Source organism: Alosa sapidissima, chromosome 24 (genome assembly GCF_018492685.1).
Source record: "Alosa sapidissima isolate fAloSap1 chromosome 24, fAloSap1.pri, whole genome shotgun sequence".
NCBI classification, from domain to species: Eukaryota; Metazoa; Chordata; class Actinopteri; order Clupeiformes; family Clupeidae; genus Alosa; species Alosa sapidissima.
In genome coordinates this window covers 15,354,633-15,382,574 of record NC_055980.1, presented here as the reverse complement: position 1 = coordinate 15,382,574, position 27,942 = coordinate 15,354,633, and the positions used below count along the sequence as shown (strand labels likewise).

Here is a 27,942-nt window from a genome sequence, read left to right as displayed (position 1 = left end):
TTGATTTTATGGGTGATTTTTTTATAATGACTGCTGAGAGTTTTGCTCCTCTTGTAGATCAATCACTCTTTTTTTTTCCCCCCTTGATGCATGGAGGTCTCTTTGAAAGTACTTCTTTGAGAGGAAGTTATCATTTCAATCTCATAGAGACTCTCAACAATGAGGTTTTAATGAAACATTCACAGTATCTTGTTAGAAACGATCCCTTATTCATTGCAGATCTGTCGCAATGAGGGATACCGTTTTCATAGCCTTCTATTCAGTGGTAGCACATTAGGATGCTTATTGAAAAGAATGTTATTTTATCATGTAATCACTACATTGTATGACTGCTGCTTATGTTACAGAATATACAACAAAATTCTCAATAGAACTTGGTGTTTCCCGACACAGGAATGCCTATTTTATGTTTTATGTTATGTGTAACTGTAATAACATTGTACTTGTCTACACACTTACAATGCATGTAATAAGCACTTTATACCTGCTGATCATAATTTTCACAATGATATTTGTATTCATTGCTCCACAGTGTGCAGCAAGGCAGGGGATTTAACAAACAATATTTCATGTGTCTCACCATCACCTACTTACTGAAGCTCCTGCTGTGAATTGTATTATGTTTCAGATGTCACAAGAGAATGGGACTGTTTTCTTCAGGAGGCTCCCCCTTTCAAAACAATCACAGTGGAGCACACACACACACACGTACAAAACCCACATTATCACAAGGGGGAAAAACAAACCCACTTTTTATTACATTTGACAGATACATTTTTTGGCAACATGTTGACACTGTGGAGATGCACGGGTTAGTTGTCCTGTGAAAAACAAATGCATGCAGACACACACACACACACACACACAACCGCTCTCTCAAAACCTGCCATAATGGGAGCTCGCTTATGCTCTGAAATTAGACATTGTCCCCATTTTTAGAAAAGGACACGACTGTGAGTGGCTGCTCTGTACTGCTCAAACCTCAAAGTCACTGGCTGTGGTCGAAGCTGAGAGGGTCTGCTCAGCCTGTGAGGTTAAATGCATTGTTAGTTCCGAAATGGGAACAGGGTTTCGAAACCCAAGCTGTCCGTTAGCGTAATGACCTCTGCTAAATTTGGTGCAGCTTACCCAGGCGTCTCTCACTAGCCTGTGCTTGATGGATTTATCTATCTTGGCGTGTAAATCCCCCTATGGCTGTGAGGCTGTATGAAGTATAATACAAAATGAACACACACTTGGGGGAAAAAATGGAAATAGATCAAACTGAATCTGCTGCCTGTGTCAGCTACACAGGTTCATGTGTAAGGTTGTACACAGTTTTTCTACAAGGACATCTCGTAACATACACACACTCTCTCTCTCTCTCTTTCTCTATCATACACATTCTCTCTCTCTTTCTCTATCTCGCGCACACACACACACACACAGAGAGAGAGACCTGTACACACTCTTTCCTGTGTGTGCCATAAAAATATTGTGTTGTAGCAGAAAACTCAGGACCCTTCCTGCGACATATATACACACGCACACACGCGCACACACACACACACACTGATATACACACACAGGACTGTTCCTGCGACACATATACACACGCACACACACACACTGATATACACACACAGGACTGTTCCTGCGGGACCACATGCAGAGCTGTTGCACTTGTCACACTTTCATCTCCCTCAGGCTAAGCTGCTTTCCTACTTCATTTCTCTCTTTCTCCCTCTCTCTTTTTTCTCTTCCTCCCTTTCTTTCTCTCTCTCTCTCTCTCTCTTCCTCCCTCTCTCCCCCTGCTTCTCTAACTTTCTCCTGTTTCATGTCTCTGGCTCCCCCTCTGTTCTGTTGTTTGTCTTTGATCCTTTTCATGCTACTGAACAAGTATACAAGGTTTTTAGGGTGTCAAATTTCACATAAAAGTAAAACTGTAATCAATTATGTGTATATACTATTAATTGTTTTACGACCATTAACTAAAGCATTCATCATTAATAAAACATTAACTAATTGCTCTTTGATTAATTGTTTGTTAATGACATTATAAATGAATTGGAATGTAAAACATAATTCATTAGTATTCATTCAAATCATAGCAACACCGCTTGCAGCTTCTCATTATTTAAGTTGATCAAGAGGATTCTGCGTTAGCTAAAGGTCATCTACATACGTTAATTTAATCAAGAGTAATATTCTGCATACACATTAACACTGTTTTATATAAGAGGCATGAAAGTTGAGGAGAGTTTGATTCAACCTAGTACAGAGTTTTTAAATCTCATAAACAGACCTCAAACATCATTCATATAGTCTTGTAAATGTATGGAAACTCCATTAAGTCATAAATATGTCATCTATATATATGGGTGATGACGTGGGAGTGAAACCTCACTGCCTACACAGTAACAAAAGAGCAATAGAATATAGAGAGGACTCTACCTTTTGACTCTCATTTATTCCTAACAACAACAACAACAACACACTTAACACCACAGTGGCAATGAATAATTAGCGATTCATTCATTGCACTGATTGCCCTTTAAAGAGTTAACACTTTAAGATAGAGAATAGTTAAGCAAGTCCCAGGCACACTCTCACTTGCCTTAAATGTGGCGGCTTGTCAAGATCTCTCATTTAGTGGAGCTACGGTTTGACAGGAGAAAGTTCTGTGCAGGCGCCGCTGGGAACGTTCTGCCCTGCAGCTTTCTCTATTTTAACGTCTGAATCACTGCTCAAAATTGTTCTGGCAACATCTTTCGCATTCCCCCCAGGTTATGTGAGCTGGCAGAGAGAACACCGCAGCAAGAACAGGCCTCACCAGCAAGCGTTTATCACTTTCTTATTGGAGTGAAAGAAATAATATCCACCCTTTTTTTTTTTAAAGAAAAAAAAATCTCGTTAGGCAAAGAAATGATTCCCCCCCTCCCCTTCCTCCACTTTCTCTCTACTCATCTTCACTTACTCTCCAATCTGCCCCCTCGTATGCCGCAGATGTCTCAAAATAGCCGACCTCATTCTTGTCGAGCCAAGTTTAAAAATAAGACAGATCATTTTAAATATGCACAGATTCTGTCCACCTTCTGCCCACATCACTACTGTGTGAGCTGTATTTATCATTAAGACGACATCACCAACCTAGGCCTAATTATCCTACATGCATGTTTAAAGAAAATGTCACATTGCCATCACTTGATTGAGCTGCTGGTTGTCAACATTCTTTACTGCATACTATAATGATGCTATTGCATATTACACAACACTGCCATTTGCAATTTATATGTTGTTTAAAGAAACCAAATGAATGTTTTGATTGAAAGTCCATGTTTATTACAGACTCTGTCTCTTCAAATGGGCTTTGGTCCTCTTGGTTACATAGGTAATGTTGCCTTAGTGATTTTGGAGACGTAAAATAACATTACAGCTGAACTTAAGACTAAAGACTAGGGAGTTGTGACCTTGACTTTCACCCTATTTGTGTGTGTGTGTGTGTGTGTGTGTGTGTGTGTGGTGTGTGAAGCCAGACACATTTTTACATTTGTCAAAGTGTTTGTTCCCTGAGCACAGAGCATCTTTTGCAACTTCTTCCAACAGCTGCAATACCACAGAAACACCCCCAAAGGTTCCTCCATAGGGAGCAACCCTTTTGCACTGCAGTAACTCTATCTGTCTTTTCAAAAGGAAAACAATTATTAAAAGAGATGAGAAACAGAAACCTAATCACTTCTACTACAACAACAATAAAGAATCAACAGAAATCTTTCACAGTAAAATTATGGGCATATTGAAAACCACTCAGACTTTCTCCTACCACCATGTTACTAGTTGTCACCATGACTTCAATGCACTCCAGCTTGGGTATTAAAAAAAAAAAAACAGACATAAAGGTCATATATTTCCTGTAAAGTCCAGTGGGCAGCTCTCAGCCGACCGCCATCACAGGAGCACGCAGGTCTTTTTTTTGCGGTTGAGCTGCAGGTCCAGATCCAGTAGCAGGGCCAGGAAGTTCCTGTTGGGGTAGATGGCCCTCTTCTTGACCACTTTCTGGAGAGCCCTGCGTAGGGGCAGATGGTGATAGAGCATGAGGTATGCCAGCACTAGGGTGGAGGACCGGCTCAATCCCATGATGCAGTGCACCAGAACTTTGGCTGTGGGAGAGAGAAGGCCCAGATATGTGTATAAGCATGTACAATCATCAACATGTGAATTGGTTAGACATGTAAATTAAAACACTTTAGATCTTTGACATTGCCACTGTTTTTCAAAGGTCTAAAATAAACAAACATAATTGCTTGATCATAGAGATTGCTCATTAAATTAAGAAAATGCTATTATAGCTATTTGAGTTGGATCTACAGTATGACAGCACACAGTATGCTCTCAGAGGTGGGACAGAGGAGAATAGAGGACACTGAGTGGTGAGAGGAACGAGGAGCAGAGGTGAGGAGAGTGTTGTGGGATTGTCCGGCCAAGGAACAGGGATTACAAAGAAAGGGAGAGCAGACTTGAGACAGGAGCGAAAGGAAAAAGTCAGAAAAGAAGGACACGCAATTGTTTGGGAGAATTTAGCGTGAGCCTAAGTGAGGAAGAGAAGGGAAAAGAGGGAAAATCAGGGGCCAAGGATTAGTCCCCTTCATCTTATTAATAACATACATGACTGCCCACTTCACAAAAGCACGGCCCGTTATTCCCTCTGCTTCTGGGATAAAAATAGCCTGAACAATTCATTGCCTTTGTTCATGTAAGGTCTCCTTGCAGACAAGTCCTGGCTGGCAAATTAATCCAGCGGCCGCCTTGCAGTCCTTTTAGCAGAAGCCACACTTCAGAGGCCCCATGGACGGACGTTATAAATTACACTTTTAAGAGGTAAGACACCTAATTCTAAGCCTCCTGTGTGAATGGAATGACAATGGCTTTGATAGCACGGGCTAAAAATGTCCCGGACAGACAGGAGAGTCGGAAGAAACTGGATGACAGTGCAACTTTCAAGTTCAAGTGCTTTCCTGCCTGCACAAAAGAGAACGTCTGGTTCCAGAGCTGAAACTCTTTGTGCAGACGGTTTTCGGAGACAGAGAGTGTTAAATGAGCTTGAGGGCAGCTGTCTGTGGTTAGGCTTTTGGTGAAATGTGTTGTTGGCAAGTTACCTTGTGTTTAGTTGCTGGGGTAAAGGCACCAGTTAATACTTATTGCGCCTTACCATCGGGTGTTTTTAGAGCTTTGTGAATGAAATCAGCAGCTGGTCGGAAGTATTCGTCCAAGTCAAAGTGAGTGGAGTCCTCTGCTGGAATACCACAATACACAAAGTTGTTGCCATAATATCTTTGGTCTCCAATACTGCCCCTTTTGGAGTGGGCAGCATTTAACACATGTGTGATGCCTAAATTCTGTAAGGCAGTCTTGTTTTGGGCAATGGATCTGTTAAGACAGGAGACAGAATGAAGACTGTGTTAAACTAAATTATGAAACAAATGAAGGGGAACAAGAAATATTTTCCCATACCTCTGAACGAGAATTCAAAACTCCAGTGGTCCATGTGTTTTTGTTCAAAATTTAAAATGTCAAGCTGAAATAATTAATCTTTCAACTCAAGGAAAGTCTCTTGCTATGGAACATTAAGACTTTCCAATTCCAAGCCAGATATTACGCATCCATTCTCAACAAGCCACAGACTAAGTTTATTCATGCACATTTTTAGATTTACAGTATGTTTCACATACACACACACACACACACACACACACACACACTCTTTCTCTCTCACTCACTCACTCACTCACTCACACACACACACACACACACACACAGAGAGAGAGAGAGAGAGAGAGAGAGAGTCAAAAAGAGAAAACTTACACATTTCCTATGTACAAGTTTGGCCACACTTCATCAATCTGATGCAGATCCAGCTTGCAAGAATCTAGAAGTTTCTCCAGGTCTTTCACAGTGAGATATTCCTTTTTGTGGTCCTTCTGAGCTACCATTTTGGCGCCCAATAGCCCGCCAAACCAGTGAAGCTTCTCCGTTTATTCTATCACAGCCGCCTCTGTCATATCTTCTCGCTCAGGCTGACAGCTAACAGGTGTTAGTTTACGCTCACTGGAGGGATACCCAATTTAGTGTCTTGTCCAGCGTCCAGTGTATACTCTTTCCCATTGACAGGGCGCAATGACGGACTAGCCGTCCCCCTGCCCGTGGCTCCAACACCCCACTGGGCACTCAGTGTGACTAATTGTTGGATGGTGGGAGTCACTCAATGCGAACGTGTAAATACTTATTAAGATTTACGAAAGATTACATTAAGAACGTTATATCTTTTAGATAAACAGAGCCTGATGCTTGGTCCCGGCAGCCCTCCGTTTGAAGGAGCGGTTGACAGCTGGGAGGTTTTATATCTCTGTGAAATACATGACACAATATGTCCTTTCAAAGGACAGAACTTGTCACCTCTGCTGTGAGCGTGATGACTGTATCCCTGGAGTGTCACTGGTATGTCACTGTGGTGCTTTGATCCTGATCTCTTGCCCTGTGCATTGGTGGAGTATGTCTGTCACTGTATAGCTCAGAAATAGCTCAGAAATAGCCAAGCTTTGACTGTATAATTCCTATGATATGACCACAAGCTGTGATACAACAACATAAAAATAGTTACACCATAAAATGTGACCAATATGCAAAAGATTTCCATGTGTTGTGAACAGTCTAAAAGTTGATGTTAATAGCAAATCTACAAACATGTTACATTTAGGCTTACAACCTTGTAGGCTATGGAGAAAACACTGTTTTTACTAGTCACAGAAGCTGCACTGTGTGTTTTCCATAAACACAAACTGAGTGTTCTTTTGGCGCAAGCCACTGGATGTACATTACTTTGGCCTATAGGGCTGATTCATTCCGGTTTGGTGTGACTGAAAATCTTATTGTCATTGTTGCTCGCAAAGTGCATATCCAGAGTCCTGAGCTGCTTGAGGAATCCTCTGTTGGGGAAAATCCACCTGCTTTCCATGACTTTCCTGATGGCATCCACCAGCGTGAAATGGTGATGGATCATTAGGTAGGCCAGAACCAGGGAGGCCGATCTGCTGACCCCCACAGCACAGTGGACAATGACCCTAGCTGGACAGAGGAGAACATAAATGGGGTTGGATTGACTGACTGAGATACGTTGAAGCACAGAAACTATATCTGATGTCTGAGCTAAAATATTGGTGACTTTCAAAACATTATTTAAAAGATAAAAAAAAACACATCCTGTCATGTAAACACATGCGTGTGATGTGTTTGTTTGTTGATTGGATTGGTTTATTGGTCCATTATTAAAATTCATATTTTAATTCTGTCTTATTCTAAATAAGTGTAATGATATGTAATTTCTTGATGGAAAATGGTTAATTAGATCTGCAAGAGCACACTTTTATTTACAGTATCTTGTATGTGGATAACTAACTGTAAATTGGCCTCATGTGCACTTAGACTGTACTAATGAAACTGGATCTCTGGAGAGGCGTACATGCTGGGTAATGATAATATCAGAGCAGAGTAGAGCACATGTTTTTAATAGGCAGTGTTTTAATAGCTTAACTAATGTGGGAACAGGGAACTGTACCTCCGGGTGAGTTCAGTGCCTGGTGAATATAATCAGCAGAGGACTGAAAATAGCGTGAAAGATTAAAGGATGGTGAGTCGTCAGCGGGAACCCCGTGGTACTCCATGGTCGACCCGTAAAATTGGTGACTCCCCTGAGAGTACATCTTCCCATGGGCAGCATTCAGAACATGGGTGATGCCCAGCTTCCATAAGCCATAGCGGTCATTGGCGATGGACCTGTCAATAATGACGTTATGACAAAATTACTTTTTTGAAGGGGGGTGGCAGAGAGGGAAAGAGATCATTGGAAGTTAGCAAAGATCCTTAATATACATCAACCGTCTCTGAAGTTAGTATAGAGTAACAGGGAATCAGTGAAGACATAGGCCTACCATAGAAGAATATACATGTGAAATCTACAAAGACAGACTGACCAAACTCTTATGGCCACAGGTAAAACTGTGATTTCATTTCATTCTCTGGCATAAAATGGTTTAAGGTCATATGACATCACTTACATGTCCCCAATGAATAAATTAGGCCAAACTTCATCCACATGATTTCCCGTCCTTCTTCCAGAGTAAAAAATTCGTTCTAGTTCTTTTACAGATGGAGTCTTAGCTGATGTACAGAATTTGTCTTGAACAGTATCCACAGACATTATTATTCTAGAGCTTTCTGGCTTGGTTTAGAAGCCTATCCTTTCCATTTTCTTCATAGTCGCTGGTTTGTCGTAATGGCAGTGGTAGCCTACATTTCATCTAGATAGTGACAGGACCAGGTGCTACTTGGTAGCACTCATGAAAGCTGAATCAAGTGTGTGTGTGTGTGTGTGAGAGAGAGAGAGGGGGGGGGGGGGGCAGGTTTTAAAAAATAAACAACTGTTTGAATTTTGTCACTTTTTAAATTAGGGAAAATCTTATTACAACCAGTGTAATATTATATAACATGACTGAAATTAAATGATTAATTCCCTTGTGCTTGACTGTGGCGCAAGTCCACGCAAAACCACAAGAGGTCAGTGTCTTTATAATCATATGCTTGTTATGTGCCAGAGCGTCCCCATGAAGCGCTCTCTCCCTGTTCGGTGGAGTCGGTGCCTGTTTACAACTGTTCACAGTCAACACTAATGTGCGTCGTTAAAGGCTAGTCAGCTATCAGGGGCGCCATGATTTACTTTAAACGTGTACCACAGAAATTCTGGACAGACTCAAAAAGACCTACGGCTTGCGACTTCCAGTCCTCCGAATGAGACAAAGGTGAGCACTCTCTCTGTTAGTTTTTCTGCATTCAACAAATTGACAATAGGCTACCCTTATTAGACATTCTCTGCTACGATTCACCACTTGCTAGCTGGCTAACTAGTGCGCTAGCAGAGAACTAGCAAGCTAGCTAGCTGCTACCTGACTGGTCTAGAATGTGAGTAGTGAAAGGACGCTTTTGTAGTCGTCGGCTAACAAGAATAAGGATCCCTAGTGCCCAAAGAATCCAAAATAAGAATCCCTTGTCAACACAATACAGAGAGACGTTTGAGTTCATGCAGACAAATGACTCTGTGTTTGAAATGTGTTGTGTCATTAAATATATTCCATTTGAAGTTGTCCGTTAGCATTTAAAGGCATTTAGCATGTAAACTCACGTTTGCGGCTAAAAAGGATACCGTTAGCTATTGTACAGCTGCCTACTGACCTAGGTTGTCTGTCAGCCCTGGCGTTAATGTTAGCCACACATCTTAGTTGAGCTTTTATTTACGTATTCCCTACGACAACCCTATAATCCAAGCATGGGTCCAGCGCATTCATTGCGCTTAAGGTTAGCGTGTAACTTTTGGTGTCGTGTTAGTTCAGATTTGTGCAATGGACTAAAATCAACGCTGATGTCTGACAGGGACCTGAAGCTAAATTTCTAAAACGTTATCTTTGTTATCTCTGATAACAAAGTCAAGAACAATTTTCACAACATGAATACGTATTCAGTCAGCCTGAATAGACACCATTTAAACATTTCTGTCAATGTAACCTCACTGTGTCCTCCAAACAGTAGAATGGGTCCTTCTGGAGGGTAACAGGGATATGTAAAGGTTACATTGTTATTTTTTTGTAACTGGTGAACTGGGGTTTGTGGTTAATTTTCCGTACATATCCGCAGAATGTTGATAGTTGTCTGGTTATCTTGGTTATCTTGGTCAGCTGTCTACGTTTTTCCTTGTGGTGAGCTCTTTGGGCGGTAGCCTATATTGCGTTGAGCTGGGCTGGGTGTTTCAACCATAAGCTATATTTTGGTCATTTACCAAGGCGTGTCCTCTGACCAACTGGCAGCTGATACTGATTATAAAGGTCCCAAATGCCAAGACCAATGACGAGAAATGAGAGCATTCAGAGAGTTCTGTTTCTCAGAAAGCCTCACTTGTTGGACACATAATGAAGAGTCACTGACTGGATGACAAGGCAACATGAATCAGAGGAGAAAGTTCCTCAGTCGAATCATTTGGGCGAACTTTCGCAATCCTGGGTTAACTTTTGTGCAATTCCTTGTCTAGTCTTGTTTCCTCAAGGGCATTGTCACAAGATTGCAGCCATAACCGTGACCGTTTTCGACTTGTTATTTTTCAGCTTTTTTTAAAAAAAAATTTAACCAGGGGACACTGTCTTAAAGGTCGTTGCACTTATTTCATCAGAAATGGAACTACTTGCACACATGAACCAGAGCATGGGTGTGTTAGGCAATGTATTGCGAAGTGTTTTTCATAAAAAGCAGCTCTGAGGAAAAGCTTTATCCATAAGTTAACTTCACAGCTCCGTGAGACTGTCGATTACATAGCTCCCACTGGCTTATTGGGCACGTGCATTGAGCTAACTGCCCTGTCAAACTGTCTCGTCGGCCCTGGGCACAACTCTCTAAAGGTAGGTTTGTGACAGCTTTATCTTTGTCAACATAGCTCTGTCTATGTTTCAGAAAGTGTCAGTGACGTGTTGAGGGAATAAGGGAAGTATATTTCTGGCAGAGCCTAGAAACCAGGCTGTGAGGCTTGCATAATTATAGAAAGTAAGCAGGTTAATATTACTAAGTTCTTAGTGCATCTAGGACACAGTGTATGGTGGCTCTCAGACTTGCTTCAAACGAATTACCCCACTTGACAAACTGCCAGAATCTGTACTTTAAGAATCATAGTTTTGCTACAGCACTGTGATTAAAGCTTTCTCATATGGATAAAGGACTGGGCCCTCTAGACAAATGACTGTCTGGCCAAACACTCGTAAGATATTTAGCTACTACTTAAACCTTAGAGGTTTTGACATCAGATTAGGAAACCCTGTTTTGTTTACTGTTCATCAAACAACTGTCGTAGGAGGTTAGAGCTTGAAAGTAAGTGACTGTTTAATTTTCCTTCCTAGGAATGATCACCTTGATCAGACATTCAAGTAATAAGAGGGCATGGATAACACCCATAATGCGAAAGCTGATTATTTCGGTGCTGTATGTACTGTATATATAGGCTTATATAATATTGGTCACTGTAAATAGAGATGAGTCAACCTGATAAGCAACATTAACATCCTTGTTGGTGCTGTTATATTTGCATGTTACACAGTCATTTGGCAAACAACTTCCCATTGTCCCTGCCTTGTCAGTAGCTGTGTCTTCAGGTCATTGAACTCCCTGTATTGTCAGTGTCTTTCACTTCCAGTGGACCGTCCACAGTGAATAACTGTTTATGTTGCTGCCATTGTCTGTCCTCCAGCGGAACTCCAGCAGTGAATTACTGCCCACATTGATCACTGTCTCTGTCTTCCTTCTCCTCCTCCTCCTCTCCCCTCCCTGCAGTCGGAGCGAAGGTGACATGGCCGGCTCGCAGCCAAGCATTCGCCGCTGGACGACGAAGCATGTGGCGCGATGGCTGCGCGAGGAGGGCTTCTGCGACTACGTGGACCTGCTGTGCAACAAGCACAGGCTGGACGGCCTGAGCCTGCTGACGCTGAGCGAGTACGACCTGCGCTCGCCGCCATTGGAGCTGCAGGTGCTCGGCGACATCAAGCGGCTCATGGTGTCGCTGCGGCGCCTGCAGAAGCAGCACGCCGATGTGCTCGAGGAGCTGGGCCTCAGCTTCGACGGACACTCACCACTGGGCAGCGGTGGTGGCGACTGGCTTTGTAACGGCGATGCAGGGCGTGACTACGAAGGCTCGTCGGGCAATGGCGGTGGGGGGTCGGACCATCAGTACCACCAGTGTCACCAGTACAGCAACGGGAAGCACAAACAGCAGATGAGGCGGCTGGACCCCGAGTACTGGAAGACGATCATGAGCTCGGTCTACGTGATGTTCGTGTTCGGGTTCACCTCCTTCGTCATGGTGATCGTGCACGAGCGTGTGCCCGACATGCGCACCTACCCTCCCCTCCCTGACATCTTCCTGGACAGGTGAGGGATGACTGGAACTGACACACCTGTGTTAGTCTGCAAGTCTGCACTTGTCCTTCGTGAGTGTTGCCACAACTCTCGGCTGGTGCGGTTAACGTGCCATGACGACACGCCTGCCCTGCCCTGCACGTGGGAGTGGGACATGCAGTGAACTTGTCGACCCCATTATTGTGTCTTTTGTAGCAGCTCTGTCAGTGAGTCTGCACTGATGGTCAGCAGCACTGTCGAAATAATGTCATGTCATCATGCACAAGCACTCTTTCGGTCTTTTGTTGACTCTAAACCTGCTACTTCTGATGACCCCAGCAATTGCTATGAGGTTGTGGTTAAAGAAAAAAAAAAAATCAGTTTATTCAATGCTTCCCGTTTTTCCCTACCATTGATTATTGTTGGCTCAGAAGGAGGGTTCTTGGCTCTGTGCTGCATGCCTGTGGTGTTTTGCATATGCACTCCCTGTATCCCTGTAATGCGATACTCATTTTCATGTTATTACTGCCCCCCCCCCCCCCCCCCCCCCAAAAAAAGTGGCTTTTTGTCTGCGTTTTGAACCCTGAACCCCATTCATTTAATATGAATGAACCAGAATGAGCCAATGACTTGAGCTAAGGCCATAAGACCACAACTGGTGGTGTGTCTTCCATCAGTCATCATAGCTATGGTGATGATGGGTGATGCCTGCCACGTCACCTTGTGTAACATATTGACGCAGTGATGACCGTGATCAAGGTCAGGCTGAAGTACTGATGAGCATCAAAAAAATCGTGTAAACATCTGGTCTTAAGAGGATTAAAGGCCTTGCACTCTCTCTCTCTCTCTCTCTCTCTCTCTCTCTCTATGTCCCTGACTTCCTAGCATGCCGAGAATCCCGTGGGCCTTTGCCATGGCGGAGGCGTGTGGGGTGATCCTGTGCGGCATTTGGCTGTTGGTTCTGCTATTGCATAAGCACAGGTAGGCCTCTCTAATACTGTGCTGCACCAGCACTATTTTATCCCTATACGCAGCGGACGCTAGGAGGTGCCTCAACCGTAAAGATATTCACTAGACCCTAACAAGGAAACCTCTGATCTTGGAGTCACAAATGACATGGCATATGAGCTGAACGAGGAGAGATTATTATTTCTGTGGGAGATCAAATGGTGCTGAAATGTGTATATGAGAAGCCTTTCGATCTTACTTAGTTTTGATTTGGTGTTTTGTGCTCTCTGGTGTCTTTCGCCAGTATTGTGAAAACAGTCTGTTTAGTGTTTACCACACAAACTTGGGAGCCTCGCAAAGTATTATAAGTATGACTCATTGTTTCTCCTAGTGTACATGGGAGATTCCACATGTAGGCCTGTACTCTATGCAGTACTCTACATCGGCCTGTACTCTATGCACTGTATCAATTCATATCAATAAAGAATGCAGGGACTTAATGGTTTTGAACAACATAGCGCTGTGTAAAGCTTGTGTAATGTGTCTAATGACTCTTAATGGAGAACTGCCCATCTATCTAGCATCGTAGAGCAGCAGTTAAGGGGCAGGTTGATGTCATCATGTAGACCCGGAGAGAGTAAGGAAGTACAGTACCGCCCCCGTTAGTTTCCATAGCTGATGCAATGGTAGCTATTTCAGCTCAGGAAGTACCAAATTGACTGCTGACATCTTGTTTAACTTCCGCTTAGAGATATGCTAAAATTTTCAGTTAAAATCATGTCACCTACCTATATATTACACAATATGACAACATTCATTGCAATTTTATTGTTTCTCATTTTTCCTATATGCAATATTAATACAATCAAGTATGGGCCAACGACATGACTGAATACACTGGGCACATCACTGAAGTGTTGCGTCTGCTCATTAGCTTCTACTGAAATCAATGGAACTGTCTACATCAGACGTGATAGGATAGCGGCACGTACGTTCGAAAAAATTGCACCAGTCTTCCAAAACAATTTGCGCTATGTGAACGGAGAGCTTCAGTTGTGGACCTGGTGTAGCCCAGGTGTAAGCCTTAACATGCATCTCAGCAGCCCAGTCTCCTTTATTGCTATCCTAATGTTATCAACATGCACACCACGTTAGGAGGCTACACACTACACTAAACCCTGCCTATGCCCTTGTGCCCTGAGCTGACAGTTTTCAAACCGGTAACGTCCACCAATCAACAACACACTATCTCGGAGTGCCCGTTGTGCGTATGTTACGTGGTACCTAATTGGCTTTTTGGGTTGAGAAGTGATCCCCCCCCCCCCCCCCCCACAGGATGACATTTTTAAAGTATTCAATAGATGCTAACTGTTGCTTATGCTAACACAAATCCTGACTTTCTGGTCAGTTTGTGGTCGGTTGGCCTCCACTGGTTTGCATGTGCCACATACTTGTACAAGCAGATCTCACGATTGCTGCAGTGGGCTTTATATCTGTTTAAACGATGTTGTTGGTGGTATTTTCCTTTTCCAGGTCTATACCGGTGGTTTGTAACTTTGTATTTGCCACATAACTTAAGAGATAGAAAATGTCACCATCACCACAGTGAGCTCTATATCTGTCGCGAGGGTTTGTAAAGGAGGCCAGTTGGCCGGTGATGATGATGGCATTTCCTTTTCTAGGTCTATCCTGTTGAGACGACTCTGCAGTCTGATGGGAACGGTGTTCATGCTGCGCTGCATCACCATGTTTGTCACCTCCCTCTCTGTGCCAGGACAACATCTACAGTGCTCAGGAAAGGTAAGCCGCCTCAGGCCAGAGCCGAACTTTGTTCATCTTTATATGTTTATGTTTATTGTTATAGCTTTTGTCCAACGCGACTCACAGTGACCTCAGTAAACATTGCATTAACATTGAAATGAACTATTTAAAATGAAGTCAATATCAGTACTAGAACTATACATTTTGACAGAATACTAACAATAACCATAAACATACAAACTGTGACTGTAAGAATTAACGGTAATTAGATGCAATTGTTAGATAGGCATTGTTGTATAGATGCACTGTACTGAACATACAAACTCTAGGCCAACGTATTCTCTAGCCTTTATCTGTCTGATGTCTATGGCCCCTTTAGCCTGATGGACAGGCATGACTTATGATCGTGTCTTATGATTGTATCTAAATTGTTGCTGCAGTTGCTGCAGCCAACAGATATAGCAGTCAGGCAGCTATAGTGCTGCATTCTGGGGGCATGATGTTAAAGATGCCCCCAGAGTGTAGCATTGTAGCTGCCTGGCTGCTATAGCTGTTGGCTGCAGCAACTCGAGCTAGGCAGCACCGTTTTTTTGTTTTGCTTTATTTCATACCGCCAGCACTCAGTGACCTCGACAAACAGAAATCTATGTGAAAACTCCCTGGAATTCAGGGTCATTGACATTTCTGAAAAACTCCTCTTGAAGGCAAGGGTTGAAGGAGGCCTGTAACTGTTTCTGAAAGTTAGGGGTTAGTCTTAGTGGAAAAGCCTTTAGGTGTAGCTTTGGTAGCATTTGTCCTCAATTTCTAGATCTCTTAGCTAACTATGTGAGCTATAGTCACATTTATTTATTTTTGTATTTAATTTGTTTATTTAAATGGACAGTGCACATTAATTGACATTTTTTGTTTACACTCAAAATGTAAATGTGCCAATGTGTGAGTTAGCAAGAAAAGCTCATTTTTATTTGTAGTCCCTTAGCAGATCAACAAAGCATCACATTACATTAATAAAAAAAGAAAATATGTTCCTGTCGGGAACACAAACGGTCCCAGACCTAAGGTGAATAACTCTTGGCAAGTGTTGGGATATGAGGAGAGTTTACTGGAGTTTGTTTTTGATTCCATAGACACCCTTAGCTCTGTGCTCAGTCAGGACACAGCTCTGGTGGTGCTGAATAGGTCTGTGCAGGATTAATGTCTTGGGCCTTGGGCCTGTGCCCAGAACCTGCCCCGGCAGATCTTTAAGTGACTGCTCTGACCATATACCAGTTGAACATGTATATTTATATATCATAGACACAAACATTTGGTACATCTATCATCATCTATAAATGTTGCCCTCGATAATACCTCCCGGCTCCCATCTTCCTAGCACTAGTCTTGTGTCAAGATAATTATGGTGCGGTTTCATTGCGGATTTATAGTCCTATAAGTTCTCTCCCCCACCCCCCGTGTGCATTGCCTGTGGACTCACATTTGCCTCTTTTTGTCTGTGCTTAGATTTACGGTGACATGTGGGCCAAGCTGCATCGTGCCGTGGCCATCTGGAGTGGGTTTGGGATGACCCTCACAGGCGTTCACACATGCGGAGACTACATGTTCAGCGGCCATACTGTGGTTCTCACCATGCTCAACTTCTTTGTCACTGAATGTGAGTGGGTCAAGTCTTTTGACCAATGCTGCTACAAAACAAAAATCACAATGTGTTTTATGATTTTTTTTTTTCTACATTTATGATTTTATGTGCATGTTTATCATGCTATATTAATGATGTCAATGTTAGATTTGACACCAAATTGCATATGCTTGCTTCAAATCTAGTCTAGTCCCTAATATGATGTGATGTTTCAGACTTTCGGAGTAATGAAGTCCTTTAAGTAATACCAAAGTCCTTTTAGGCAAGTCCCTTCACTTGGCGGCCATTTGACAACACTTTTTGGACCCTCGTCGGGCATCCATTTCGGCAGAAATGCGTGTGCGCAAGGCTTCACGACACCAATCTTGCTCCAGCGACGAGATCACAACACATGATTGGCACGAATGTCTTCACAATACACCATATGATTGGCTCAATGTATTCACATGTCGACGTTATGTCGAGGAAGGGGTGGGATATGTGTAGACAACGGCCATATTGGTGTGACAAACTAGCCCCATGCATTTCGATGGAGTATTTTTTGAGTGCTGTGTCTCCACATTAGAAAGTCTCTGGTAATACTTAAAAAACAACAAAATTATAGATACATCATCATAGGGCCCCAATGTAAAAGATGGACAAAGTATTAGGTCTAACTAAAGGTAATTGTATAACGAGGCAAAAAAATATATTGTAACGATTTGATAGCAACACACACAGTTGTCCAATCAAAAGGTTTATTAGCTGAGAATGAGAGCAGGGACATAGACCAAGAACACAATACAAACAGGGCAGGTCAAGTAGACACACACACTACACATACAGGGGAGGACGCAGCCCCCCACACAAAAAGGATCACACACGAGGGAGAACTAAAAGGGGAACATGTTACAATAAAGACGCTAACTTTACACTTATAACTTAAGAGATATAAAGACATAAACCCCCCCAAATGTTCGCTCTCGTATCCCAGCATGCCCTGCGTGGGAGAACGCTACGCAATGTCTTGTGCGCCGACGTTACATAGCACCCCCAACAAGCCATTGCCGTCCTCTGCAATGCCCACGAGGTAGCCACATGCTAACGTCGGCGCGCGTCCCCCGCCACTCAGTTCAGTGCGACAGTACCGCCAACTCACGTGGGGTGCACGCCGCAGGAGCTCACTCAACGGGGCGCCACGCTGCTAGCAATCCAGTACGGGCGTGCTAGCAGCCACTTGGCCGTCCCCGCTCGTCACCAGCTCCCTCTCAGCAGCCGCCCTCAGGCTGCACTTTCCGCGGCGTGTCACCGCGGCACTCCTCCTCTCCTGGCGGGGCCCTAGGTGGCCTTTTCAACCGTCGACACTGTACCAAGCACCGGGGTTCGAGGGGGGGTCAGATGAAGCTGCACCAACGCCACTCCGCTCCGTCGTTTCACCGACCAGGACAGACAGGCACCGACTGTGCAGCAACCGGACCACGCTGAGCTCGCCCGCTGCAGCTACCGTCTTCGGCGTCCCTCCTCGTGTTGCCTCCTAGCAGAGCCGTCCTGCTCTGCTCCCGGCCCGTTCCACACCCTCGTGGCCTCAGCGAAGGCACGACCCCCGAGATGGCCATGCTATCGAACTCCACACAACGAACTTTTTTTAAGGCGCCGGCCAACAGGCCAACTAGAACGGGCGCCCACACAGCACGGTGCCTCTCGCACGCACCCAAAACTTTTAAAGTTCATTGTTCAGAGGGCCTTTCCTTCAAAGCTGCCCCACCGTCGTGAGTTCGCTGCCCCCAACGTCTCTGCCAACCGTCCGCCGTCCAGGAACCTCTTCCTCGCCGCTCTCCCTCAGCTCTGCTCACGCGTCGCGGCTCGCAGTGGAGTCAGCGCCCAGGCCAGCGTCGTCTTCTCCGCGAACGCTTCTTCAGGCCCCTCTTCCGACAAGATCTCCTCCCATGGCTGCAGGCAGGTCCAGACGATAGCACCTATCCTCCGTCGGCAGTAGCGATAGAAGGTCCCGAGCTTTTTAGCAGCCCTTACAAGGACTCTCTTTAGCAGCCCTTACAAGGACTCTCTCTGGATCCTCTTGCGTGGGCCTCCACCCAGTGGTATGGTCTTCCATTCCTAGCTTCTCTCGCTGGGTGGAGGCCATGTTCGAAAGTCGCTTCTGACACCAATGTAACGATTTGATAGCGACACACACAGTTGTCCAATCAAAAGGTTTATTAGCTGAGAATGAGAGCAGGGACACAGACCAAGAACACAATACAAACAGGGCAGGTCAAGTAGACAAACACACTACACATACAGGGGAGGACGCAGCCCCCCACACAAAAAGGATCACACACGAGGGAGAACTAAAAGGGGAACAATACAGACAATAAAGACGCTAACTTTACACTTATAACTTAGGAGATATAAAGACATAAACCTCCCAAATGTTCGCTCTCGTATCCCAGCATGCCCTGCATGGGAGAACGCGACGCAATGTCTTGTGCGCCGACGTTACATAATTATATAACATAATTAATAACTCCACCTATTAGCGTCGGTCCCGTGTTCCCGCAGTCTTGCGTGTATGTGTCACTTAATATCCATTTCTATACAAACCAAGACGGCGGACTCCTAAAGAAACGCTACCACCCACACCATAGGTGTATCTAAATTAGCTATGTACCAAAAATTACACTTTATCGTTACTCGAAGAGCTGTAAACAGTGTTGTAAGGCTGCGTGTACATAACTGCTTGGAGCTCCAGTGGAATTTTAATTTCATGACGAGAATTCTCGGTCTAACCGTTCATGTGCCGTTGAAACGGTGTAAATAGGCGACCCATCAGGCCAGCACTATAACTCTGAGCGTGGCAAACAAAATTTCAGGCAGTAAATGCTCCCGTTAAGAACCAAACCAGATTTTGGTCAAATCTACACACCTATGGCTACTGAAAAATGTAAGGTTCATTTAACAAATGTTATTTTGAAGTGTTAAAAAACATCGTTGTTTTAGAATTTCTGAACAAAAGTGGTGATAATTGGGGGTGTGACGATAGCATATATATTAGCATATTGAATACAATGAGCAAGGTTTTGTTTGTTTCTCTGATAACAGACACCCCAAGAAACTGGAATTTCATCCACACCCTCTCCTGGGTCCTCAACCTGTTTGGCATCTTCTTCATTCTGGCGGCGCATGAACACTACTCCATCGACGTCTTCATCGCCTTCTACATCACAACCAGACTGTTCCTGTACTACCACACGCTGGCCAACACACGTGCCTACCAGCAGAGCCGTCGCGCCCGCATCTGGTTCCCCATGTTCTCCTTCTTCGAATGCAACGTCAACGGGCCTGTGCCCAATGAGTATTGCTGGCCCTTCACCAAGCCCACTTTCATGAGGAGCTTAATCGGGTAAACCAGGGTGCTGGTGTAGCTCCCTCTGGTACAAAAGCTGCTGGGAACGGGGTGAGAGAGAGAAAGGGAGAGTTTGTTTTTGTTTGTTTGTTTGTGTGTGTGTGTGTGTGTGTGTGTGTGTGTGTGTGTATATATGTGTGTGTGAGCGAAAGAGAGACTGAGGGCCTTCAGAAGGCCATGTGCTGAGATTTGAGGTGGCATGTTGGCGTGTCAAGATGCCATTTTGTTTGCAATATCTTTTTTTTTTATATTTATAGTTTTTTTTTTTGTTTGTTTTGGGAGAGACAGTGTCTTTGTTGGTGTTTTTGTTTTTAGTATTATAACTACAATTTGTTTCGGCACGTAGCCCAACCCTGCCATATTTCCTTCTGCGCACCACTCCGTGGCTTAGCAGTTGGAGTGGTTCCCCCTGCTGCGCTGGGCCTGGTAAAAGGGATTAAGCAGAATCTGTCGGCTCCTGGGAGCTCGAAAAACTTCATTCATTTCCCAAACCCTCGCACAAGGATTTTAGGAACAAAAAGAGAAGGAAAAAAGCCACACTTTTTGAAATAGAATACAACTCAAACAGGAGAAACAGAACTTAATTTGCCATTAGACCGATGAAACATGCTAAAAAAAACTTTGAATGGTGACTCAGAAAAGCCTTAGGATATTAAACATAAAACAAGGTTTCCATGGTGAGATTGTTTATGGTCAGTCTATCATGCATGGCCATTTTATTGTGTCAACATTTCCTCAGTAAACCATAAAACAGTATTATATGTACAGAAATAAGTGGAATGTTTTGTGTTATAAAGATTCCCAAGATATGATACATTCCTAAAACCCTGACATAACATTTCATACACTAGATACACTAATTTTGGAGGACTTATGAAACGATATCAGCTATGGTCAATTACTAACCATGTGTCTCATTTTTCCATTCAAAGAAATATTTCATTTATAAGGTGAAGTAAGTTTTGCTTCTTATTTGCCAAGAGTTTAAACTTGTGCACAGAGCTTTTGCATTCCTTAACAAACTGCTGATACTATTTGAGTGGTCCTTGACTGCATTTGCTATATATAAAAAAAAAAAAAAACAGTTTGTTGTAGACTTTTTTGAAATGGATGCGGTGTTTGTAAAGCAGAATGTCAGGTTTCCTTATACTTGTGCTGTTGTTGTTCTGCCTTGCTATTGCTGTCAACATCATTGTTTTTTTTTAAGGATCTGAATACTGTACCAATGATGAAGCCTATTGACGCCAAAATATGGGGAGAATATGGTGGACAAACTTGTCTTAATGATCATCCTGTTTGCCAATAATGTTTAGATGTTGTATATTGTGTACACAAGGTTTATTGGGTAATGCTTTTTGAAGTGTTTTTTTTTTTTGCGATTGAATTTGCTGCGTCGTAGTTTCACGTTTAAAAGGTAGGGGTTGGTGTACCTTTTTTTGTTTACAATTTACAGGTGCAATTTGCAGCATGACGAGAGCCATGTATCCCTGTTAAAAAAAATGAAAATACTGCAGCAATGTTTGTCCTTCCCAGATTCTTGGAAACTGTTTTGTCTTAATTTATTGGTGTGTATGTCAAAGGATAAAGGGTATTTGTTTTCTACATTTCAACATTATTTCAGAAGGTAAAAACTAACACTGGAATAACTGCAAAAGTAAGTGGAGAATTGTGTATACAGAAGAAGCCACATAACCACTTAAATGGTAAATTATGTCTCCTATAGTAATCTAATCTGCACATCAAATTTTCAACTTGTTACAGGTCTGGCCATACATGACTATGTGTTTGGATTTGTTAAAATACCATGGCTGAATTTAATTATGTAGGCTCTTCTTTTGAGATGGTTTTGATCTACCTTATCATGTGAGTAGCAATAATTTGATTAACCCCTGCTAGTTCTTAGAACGTTGAATAGGCCTGTTGAATATTTCTGTATATTAAACGGTCTGTCACTATTAAAACAGTTTACAGTTCATATTGTGCGTGCATGCTTCCAGGTGCAATTTTGTCCATTCTGGTCCCCTGATCAAACCAAAATCCCCATTCGTCAAGCTGCAACCCAGATGACACGTGCAATCATCTACATGACCGTGCGCTGGATTACAGAGGATTCTGGCAATCGGCTCAGGACTGTCCTAACGTTACATTTTTTAAAATGTCCCCCAGTAGACTATCCATGTCTCCAGTTTTCTGCATTCTGTGGGGATTCCCTCACGGCGAGGAAAACATTCACTGACTTGTTAATGGCAGCCAGTTTAGCGTCAATTTTGGCTAAGTTACAGTGCAACAACTGAGGCTGAAGTTGAAGTGGTGACTTTGTTGCACTGTTGAATAATTGGCATTGCGAATGCAAGTCAGACGAGGAAGTTTCGTACACATCCTCTGACCTAAAAGTCAATTCTGTTCAAATCTTATCAATATGATTGAAGTGTTGTAATCTACTAGATCTACCATAACAGACCGGTTATCCAAAGAGCTAGAATGCTATCGATAGCGAGAAGATAGCCAAAGTCGTGAAATAAATAAATAATACAGGATATTTGCATGTATTGTTAGCTGAATATTCTTGCTTTCAATGTCAAACGTTACTAAACATTTATAAAGAATAATAGCAATGGCGTTTTCCGAAAACTGCCGGTAGCCGCAACGACTATCACTGATGTAGGCTACCCAATATTTACATTATGGTTACCTTGACGATAGTTTTCACAGATGGCGTTAGCAAATGCCGAAAAAGAAAGAAATGTAACTATTGTGAAAGTCTTCATAATGTATGCGTTTGTAAGATAATAATTTCAAATGAATAGTACGTATGTTTATGCAAGACGACAAAACACCACCTTTGCACTACATTTCACCATCTTCAAATGTTAGTGGTCATTTCAATTAGGCATATTAAGGACAGCTATAAATCAAGGGTCCTAAACGTGCTATGAGCATTCGCCTTGCTGGTGCAGTGTCTCCTTCACATCGCCCTCCAGCTGGAGTGAAGTACTGTGGCACTGCAGCCTCAGTAACAGCCAGGAAATCAATACCCTCTTGACATTAGCTGCCTCCTCTGTTCAGGTAAGGCGATTATCGCTGAAAAATTACATGGGACAAATTGTTAATAGTTGTTACAACCCCGCTTTGTATGCCAATGTAGCCAGCTTGGTTGTACAACTTGTGAAATACTAATAGAACATGGCGTGCCCTCCTGAGTTGGGTTGGTAACGTTAGCCAGGGCTAAAGCTAGCTAGTATTGCTTAACTAGCGAGCAGTCCAGCAGCTGCTTGGTGGGATCCGACTGCACCAGTTTAGGGATGCGAAACTTGAGCTGGTAACGTTAGCAGACTAGCTGTGTAACTATCTGTACCAACCATTGCACCACATAGTGTGAAAGTTAGCTTTGGCATGACGTGCCGAACGACAGTAGGCTTCCGTGCCGGTAACCAAATGTCGTGACTTTTACGCCCAGGTAGCCTTAGCATTGTAGCTATGTTGCCAGGTTGTGTCCAATAACGAAAGTGTTTGACCTCTCTAAATTAGCACGCTGGCGTGATATTTGGTTAGAGGGTGATGGGTAAGTTGGCTGGAGGATGGCTAGCTCGCAGAAGTGTACTGCATATGCGTACAATGATTAACGCTTGTTAAAGTCATCACTTGTCAGAGGCCGTGTCATAAGAGAAATAAGGTAATTTGAAAACCAACCCTTTTGGTTTTACTTTCGATTGTAGAGTTGACGGATCAGTACAATAGTGGCTATTTGATTGCGTGCTGAGTCAAGTAAACCCAAGGCAAGTTAACCAACTTAGCTAGGGGACTCTAATATGCTTAACCAGTCCAGCGTCCAACTCGTCCACTGGAGAATAAGCCTCACGTTTGGAGCCTGCTGCACTTGCTCTAGGGGTCTGAATGCAGTCGACCTGTATGGAGACGTGACATCTCTAGCGTATGCCAAAGTTGTGACTCCCTGAGACGCAGAGTGGACTTCTTCCATTCCTTCAATCGTACGTTTTCGTTGGTTGAACCTGTAACGTCAGTCAATTGCATCACTTCAGTCATCGTCGGCTGGACAGATCATTAAATGTCAGTGATCTGGCTGCAAATAGTATTTATGGTAACCGTCATGCATATGGTTGGTCAGATGACTAGCCTATCTATTGGTAACTGAACCAACTGAACTGAGCTTACAATACCAGGAGGCTGCTGGAGGTTGTGTTGGTACATGAAGTGACATAAGGAGGCGGTGGAGGTTGCATTTGCTTTTTAATTGTATTTTTAGTCAATAATTACATGCACTGGGGAGCTATTTCTGTGGATGCTGAAGAGACTGTGTACAGGTGTGCTCATGTTCAGGTCTCTGTTGCAGATAAAAAAAAAAATGGCTGTTCCTCCCGGATATGGTGATCTTGGCAAATCTGCCAAGGACATCTTCAACAAAGGATATGGTATGCCATTGAAAGAATCTTTGTTTCCATGAGGCACCATAAATGTCAAAGTAATGACATATGGAGGTGTCACTGTAACCAATAATATAGCTAGTTAGTATGTGTTTTGGGTGTTGATCTCCCATTGGTGAGTGGGTGGGGATTGCATAGTTTTGTAATACAGTAGTTTTCCAGAGTTTGTTCTTACCACTAATTTTGCTTCTGCAGATTAGAAGGGTGGGGTTCATACAGACAAGAGCAAGCTGTATGATTTATGAACATGAATTATACATGTAGTAATGTCAGTAGAGTTGTTGATTTAGAAAATATGTTATCTCTTTGAAGTGGCATGTACACTTCATTGCACCATAAACATGACTCCTTTTGTCCTACAGGGTTTGGCATAGTCAAGCTTGATGTGAAGACCAAGTCCGCAAACGGAGTGGTATGTTTGTGATCTAGTTGCCTATCTAGATAAGAGGATAAAGCATGTTGAAACACCTGATGGAGGATATATTAATCAATATCTGTAGCTGATCTTCATGTATGCATCCACCCTCAGGAATTCAAAACTTCAGGCTCATCGAACACTGACACCAGCAAAGTCAATGGTAACCTGGAGACCAAGTACAAGTGGTCAGAATATGGCCTGACCTTTACGGAGAAGTGGAACACAGACAACACTCTGGGAACAGAGATCACTGTTGAAGACCAGGTAGAGTGAGAGGATGGGTCCACCATCATGGTTTACAGTACTGTATGTGTTTTTACGTTTGTTGAATTTGTTGAATACCGGTATATTCACTGCACCTTTTTTTTTGTGTGAAACAGATTACCAAAGGACTTAAGCTTACTTTCGACACAACTTTCTCACCAAATACTGGGTAAGACTTTGTTAGCTTATGACCATTGATCTAACATAGATATATTCACTGAGAAAAAGGGCTATGAAAATGTTATCTACAATGTTCTAACCACATGCAAGCACATTTCCACCACCCGCATATCAGATTTTTATATTTTTTTGACTGGTCCCATGTTTACCCTGGCAGATCACAGCCATAACCGAGTACAATGTCATAAGCTGATAGGCATAATGTATTAACTACTTCTAACTATTAGGGCTGACATTTAGGACCTTTTAGAGCATGTGTGCAGTTTATTTTGTCTTGTCAAATATATTTATTTTTCCCCCTTGTGTTCCTTTTTAAATTGGTTTTGTCAGAAAGAAGAGCGGAAAGGTGAAGACGGCCTACAAACGTGAGTACGTCAACCTCGGCTGCGATGTTGACTTCGACTTTGCTGGACCTACAATCCACGGAGCCGCAGTTGTGGGCTACGAGGGCTGGCTCGCTGGCTACCAGATGAGCTTCGACACGGCCAAGTCCAAGATGACCCAGAACAACTTTGCGGTTGGCTACAAGACTGGTGACTTCCAGCTGCACACCAACGTGTAAGCCCACTTCCCATTAAAGGTCCCGAAGTTAACCTGCAGGTTTCTATCTAGTGTCTAGTGGAAGCTGACTTGCCACGTTTGGATGTTTCCTTGGTAGGAATGACGGATCCGAGTTTGGTGGCTCCATCTACCAGAAGGTCAGTGACAAGCTGGAGACATCCGTCAATCTGGCCTGGACTGCAGGAAACAACAGCACTCGCTTTGGTATAGCTGCCAAGTACCAGCTGGATTCCAGTGCCTCTCTAAGTGTGAGTATGTTTTCTGGTTAGTTGGATTTGGGTCCATTAGAACGGATATGGATTTTTCTGAAATCCATATTACAACCTGTAAGGGGGCGTTCACAATGACGCGCTTTTTTCACCCTCAGACTGAGAATATTTCATAGGGAAACGGGGACCATAGTATTCTTGTTTGTTGGTGACTAATTTGGGTTTGTGTATTTGTTACTTTGCAGGCTAAGGTGAATAACGCAAGCCTGGTTGGCGTTGGCTATACCCAGACACTTAGGCCAGGTATGTACATTGCCTGTCAATCACCTGTGTGCCAAGAGTGGGGAAAAATGTATCTCAATATATTTTTTTTTTATCCACAATATATTGATAGTGGCTTCAATTAACTTTATTGTATATTTTTAAAAAATATTTATTTTTTACTATTTTGGCACATATCTACTCTGGTAACTTTGCGTTAACTCTGAAGTTCACAAGACGGCACAATACCTCATTCTTTGGTTGCGTCACGCCAATAAAGGGCAGAGTAAGTCAGTCTAGCTGCTGAGTCAGCTAGTTCTGGAAATCCAATACGGGGAACAATACATTTCAGTTCACTGAAGGAAATCGCAGCACTTTCCTTATTGTAAAATGTAAAGAATCCTAATATTGTATTTTGTCTCAAATATCATGTTATCGTATCATTGCCTCTGTGGCAATTCCTACCCGTGTGTGTGCTTGCATGATAATTAATTATTCCTTTTCATGTGGTCCTACCCCATTAACATTACACACATGCTACGTTCCAGGTGTGAAGCTCACCATGTCCGCCCTGATGGACGGGAAAAACATCAATGCAGGTGGTCACAAGCTGGGCCTGGGGCTGGAGCTGGAGGCATAACATCCAGTTCGCCTCTCACTTAGAAAGGAATTATGGGAAGAATTTGGCCTTATGTATTTCTGGCTTAACCAGCAGGGGCGGTCTCTCAAAGGGAAGAAAAAAAAAAAATGAAACTATATATTCACACCTTCCATACCACAGTGATATGATGGATACCTGACAGCTACAGTACTCACTTTATTTTTTTTTTTTTTTTTTTCCCTGAAATCTTCCATCATGTTCACTCCCTGTTATTTATTTGCTGTATTGTCCACCTCTCTTCTATACACTTGAGTTGCCATGACAATGAAATACATCTATTTCTAAAAGACAAACTTGGAACATGTTCTGCATGTTTGGCTGTTTTTTTTTTTCCTTTATTTTGTTTGTTTGTTTTGGTTCTGCGGGTTCATTTGGGTGGTCTGAAAGAGAATGGCCTCCTGATCTTACTTGAGTGTTTTTCTTTTAAGTAAATGTTCTCTGAATGTAGAATTATAAACCTCAGCTGCTCTGCACTCTTCAGAATCACCTTAATCTTCAGATTTGCTGTTTCCCCCCAAAACAGCATTTGCACACGTGTTAGCATTATCGTTTGCCGGTCCTTAAGACTGGCTCTTAACATAGATGCTATTGGACTGCAATACACTTAAAAGCCCTGCAGTCTTGTCAGACTGGGCTCAGCTTTATTTATCTCATTTCAAGTAGATGTAGCTTTGGTCAGATCCACCTGTTTTTGGTTCTCATCTTCAGTTAGAAACTGTAATGAAATCACGAATAATGCCAAAATGGATTTCTCTCAGTGTGATCAATTAAGAGCTATCCACATTGAATTACTGAGTAAATCCACCATACCCATTCCTCTTCTGCTCCCCCCCCCCCCCATTCCACTGCAGTGTAAATGGCCGACAAGGACGTTGCTTGGAAACCATGCAGTCCCTCCCATTGTGTATGTCAACCTTTACAATAAAGTCTTTAAACTTGACACCTTGGTGCACATGCTGTGATGTACAAATTGTTCTTGGCCAGTTAGTGGATCAATTGTGTAGAAATGTAAAATAATCATTTAACCTATTGGGTTGCAGAACAAAAGGAACAACTTGACACTTTTCCTCTGTTTTCAGAATATTGTATTAGGGAGGGGGTTTTGGTAACTTTGGTAATGCAGGCAGTAGTAGTGTAGTGGTTAAAGGAGAATTCCGGTGTGATTTTGACCTAAAGTGTGTTGAAACATGGTACCGAGTGTGAACGTATGTCTCATAGCTCACCTCTGCTTGTCCCCTGCACTCAAATCTGGCACTAGTTA

General features: G+C 43.0%; 4 protein-coding genes across 5 annotated transcripts; 2 read left to right on the top strand and 2 right to left on the bottom strand.

Moving 5' to 3' along the window:
* Positions 1 to 3,298: 3,298 nt before the first annotated feature.
* On the bottom strand, positions 3,299 to 6,533 carry LOC121699783 (dual specificity protein phosphatase 13-like). The gene is made up of 3 exons (XM_042082201.1): positions 5,842 to 6,533; positions 5,189 to 5,406; positions 3,299 to 4,139 (listed from the first exon to the last, which is right to left on the bottom strand). The coding sequence occupies exons 1-3, from the start codon at positions 5,967 to 5,969 to the stop codon at positions 3,928 to 3,930; spliced, it is 558 nt and encodes a 185-aa protein (XP_041938135.1). The 5' UTR covers positions 5,970 to 6,533; the 3' UTR covers positions 3,299 to 3,927.
* A 147-nt stretch (positions 6,534 to 6,680) lies between these two features.
* Positions 6,681 to 8,359, bottom strand: LOC121699779 (dual specificity protein phosphatase 13-like). The gene is made up of 3 exons (XM_042082198.1): positions 8,091 to 8,359; positions 7,592 to 7,809; positions 6,681 to 7,101 (listed from the first exon to the last, which is right to left on the bottom strand). Exons 1-3 carry the CDS (start codon positions 8,231 to 8,233, stop codon positions 6,875 to 6,877), a joined length of 588 nt encoding a protein of 195 aa, XP_041938132.1. The 5' UTR covers positions 8,234 to 8,359; the 3' UTR covers positions 6,681 to 6,874.
* Positions 8,360 to 8,636: 277 nt separating this feature from the next.
* On the top strand, positions 8,637 to 21,658 carry LOC121699771 (sphingomyelin synthase-related protein 1-like). Of its 2 annotated transcripts, none has more exons than XM_042082188.1 (6): positions 8,637 to 8,831; positions 11,398 to 11,991; positions 12,844 to 12,939; positions 14,589 to 14,706; positions 16,168 to 16,318; positions 19,382 to 21,658. In XM_042082188.1, the coding sequence occupies exons 1-6, from the start codon at positions 8,821 to 8,823 to the stop codon at positions 19,684 to 19,686; spliced, it is 1,275 nt and encodes a 424-aa protein (XP_041938122.1). In that variant the 5' UTR covers positions 8,637 to 8,820; the 3' UTR covers positions 19,687 to 21,658. The 2 variants fall into 2 exon arrangements, with proteins under 2 accessions (XP_041938122.1, XP_041938123.1); XM_042082189.1 differs by lacking the exon at positions 8,637 to 8,831 and adding an exon at positions 9,834 to 10,475.
* A 942-nt stretch (positions 21,659 to 22,600) lies between these two features.
* LOC121699774 (voltage-dependent anion-selective channel protein 2) lies at positions 22,601 to 27,621 on the top strand. Its single transcript, XM_042082190.1, has 9 exons — positions 22,601 to 22,751; positions 24,037 to 24,115; positions 24,490 to 24,539; positions 24,657 to 24,809; positions 24,926 to 24,978; positions 25,320 to 25,547; positions 25,648 to 25,798; positions 26,005 to 26,062; positions 26,569 to 27,621. Exons 2-9 carry the CDS (start codon positions 24,049 to 24,051, stop codon positions 26,658 to 26,660), a joined length of 852 nt encoding a protein of 283 aa, XP_041938124.1. The 5' UTR covers positions 22,601 to 22,751; positions 24,037 to 24,048; the 3' UTR covers positions 26,661 to 27,621.
* The last annotated feature ends 321 nt before the right edge of the window (positions 27,622 to 27,942 follow it).

Bases quoted from the DNA above. Each gene is read 5' to 3' on its own strand.
- LOC121699783 (XM_042082201.1), bottom strand. From the start codon at position 5,969: ATGGTAGCTCAGAAGGACCACAAAAAGGAATATCTCACTGTGAAAGAC. The intron at 5,407-5,841 runs GTAAGTTTTCTC...CTGTCTTAACAG, and splicing joins AACTTGTACATAGGAAATGT to ATCCATTGCCCAAAACAAGA. The intron at 4,140-5,188 runs GTAAGGCGCAAT...TCTCTCCCACAG, and splicing joins AGCTCTAAAAACACCCGATG to CCAAAGTTCTGGTGCACTGC.
- LOC121699779 (XM_042082198.1), bottom strand. From the start codon at position 8,233: ATGTCTGTGGATACTGTTCAAGACAAATTCTGTACATCAGCTAAGACT. The intron at 7,810-8,090 runs GTAAGTGATGTC...CATTATTGACAG, and splicing joins AATTTATTCATTGGGGACAT to GTCCATCGCCAATGACCGCT. The intron at 7,102-7,591 runs GTACAGTTCCCT...TCCTCTGTCCAG, and splicing joins GGCACTGAACTCACCCGGAG to CTAGGGTCATTGTCCACTGT.
- LOC121699771 (XM_042082188.1), top strand. The intron at 11,992-12,843 runs GTGAGGGATGAC...CTGACTTCCTAG, and splicing joins CCTGACATCTTCCTGGACAG to CATGCCGAGAATCCCGTGGG. The intron at 14,707-16,167 runs GTAAGCCGCCTC...GTCTGTGCTTAG, and splicing joins ATCTACAGTGCTCAGGAAAG to ATTTACGGTGACATGTGGGC.
- LOC121699774 (XM_042082190.1), top strand. From the start codon at position 24,049: ATGGCTGTTCCTCCCGGATATGGTGATCTTGGCAAATCTGCCAAGGAC. The intron at 24,116-24,489 runs GTATGCCATTGA...TTTGTCCTACAG, and splicing joins CATCTTCAACAAAGGATATG to GGTTTGGCATAGTCAAGCTT. The intron at 24,979-25,319 runs GTAAGACTTTGT...TGGTTTTGTCAG, and splicing joins ACTTTCTCACCAAATACTGG to AAAGAAGAGCGGAAAGGTGA.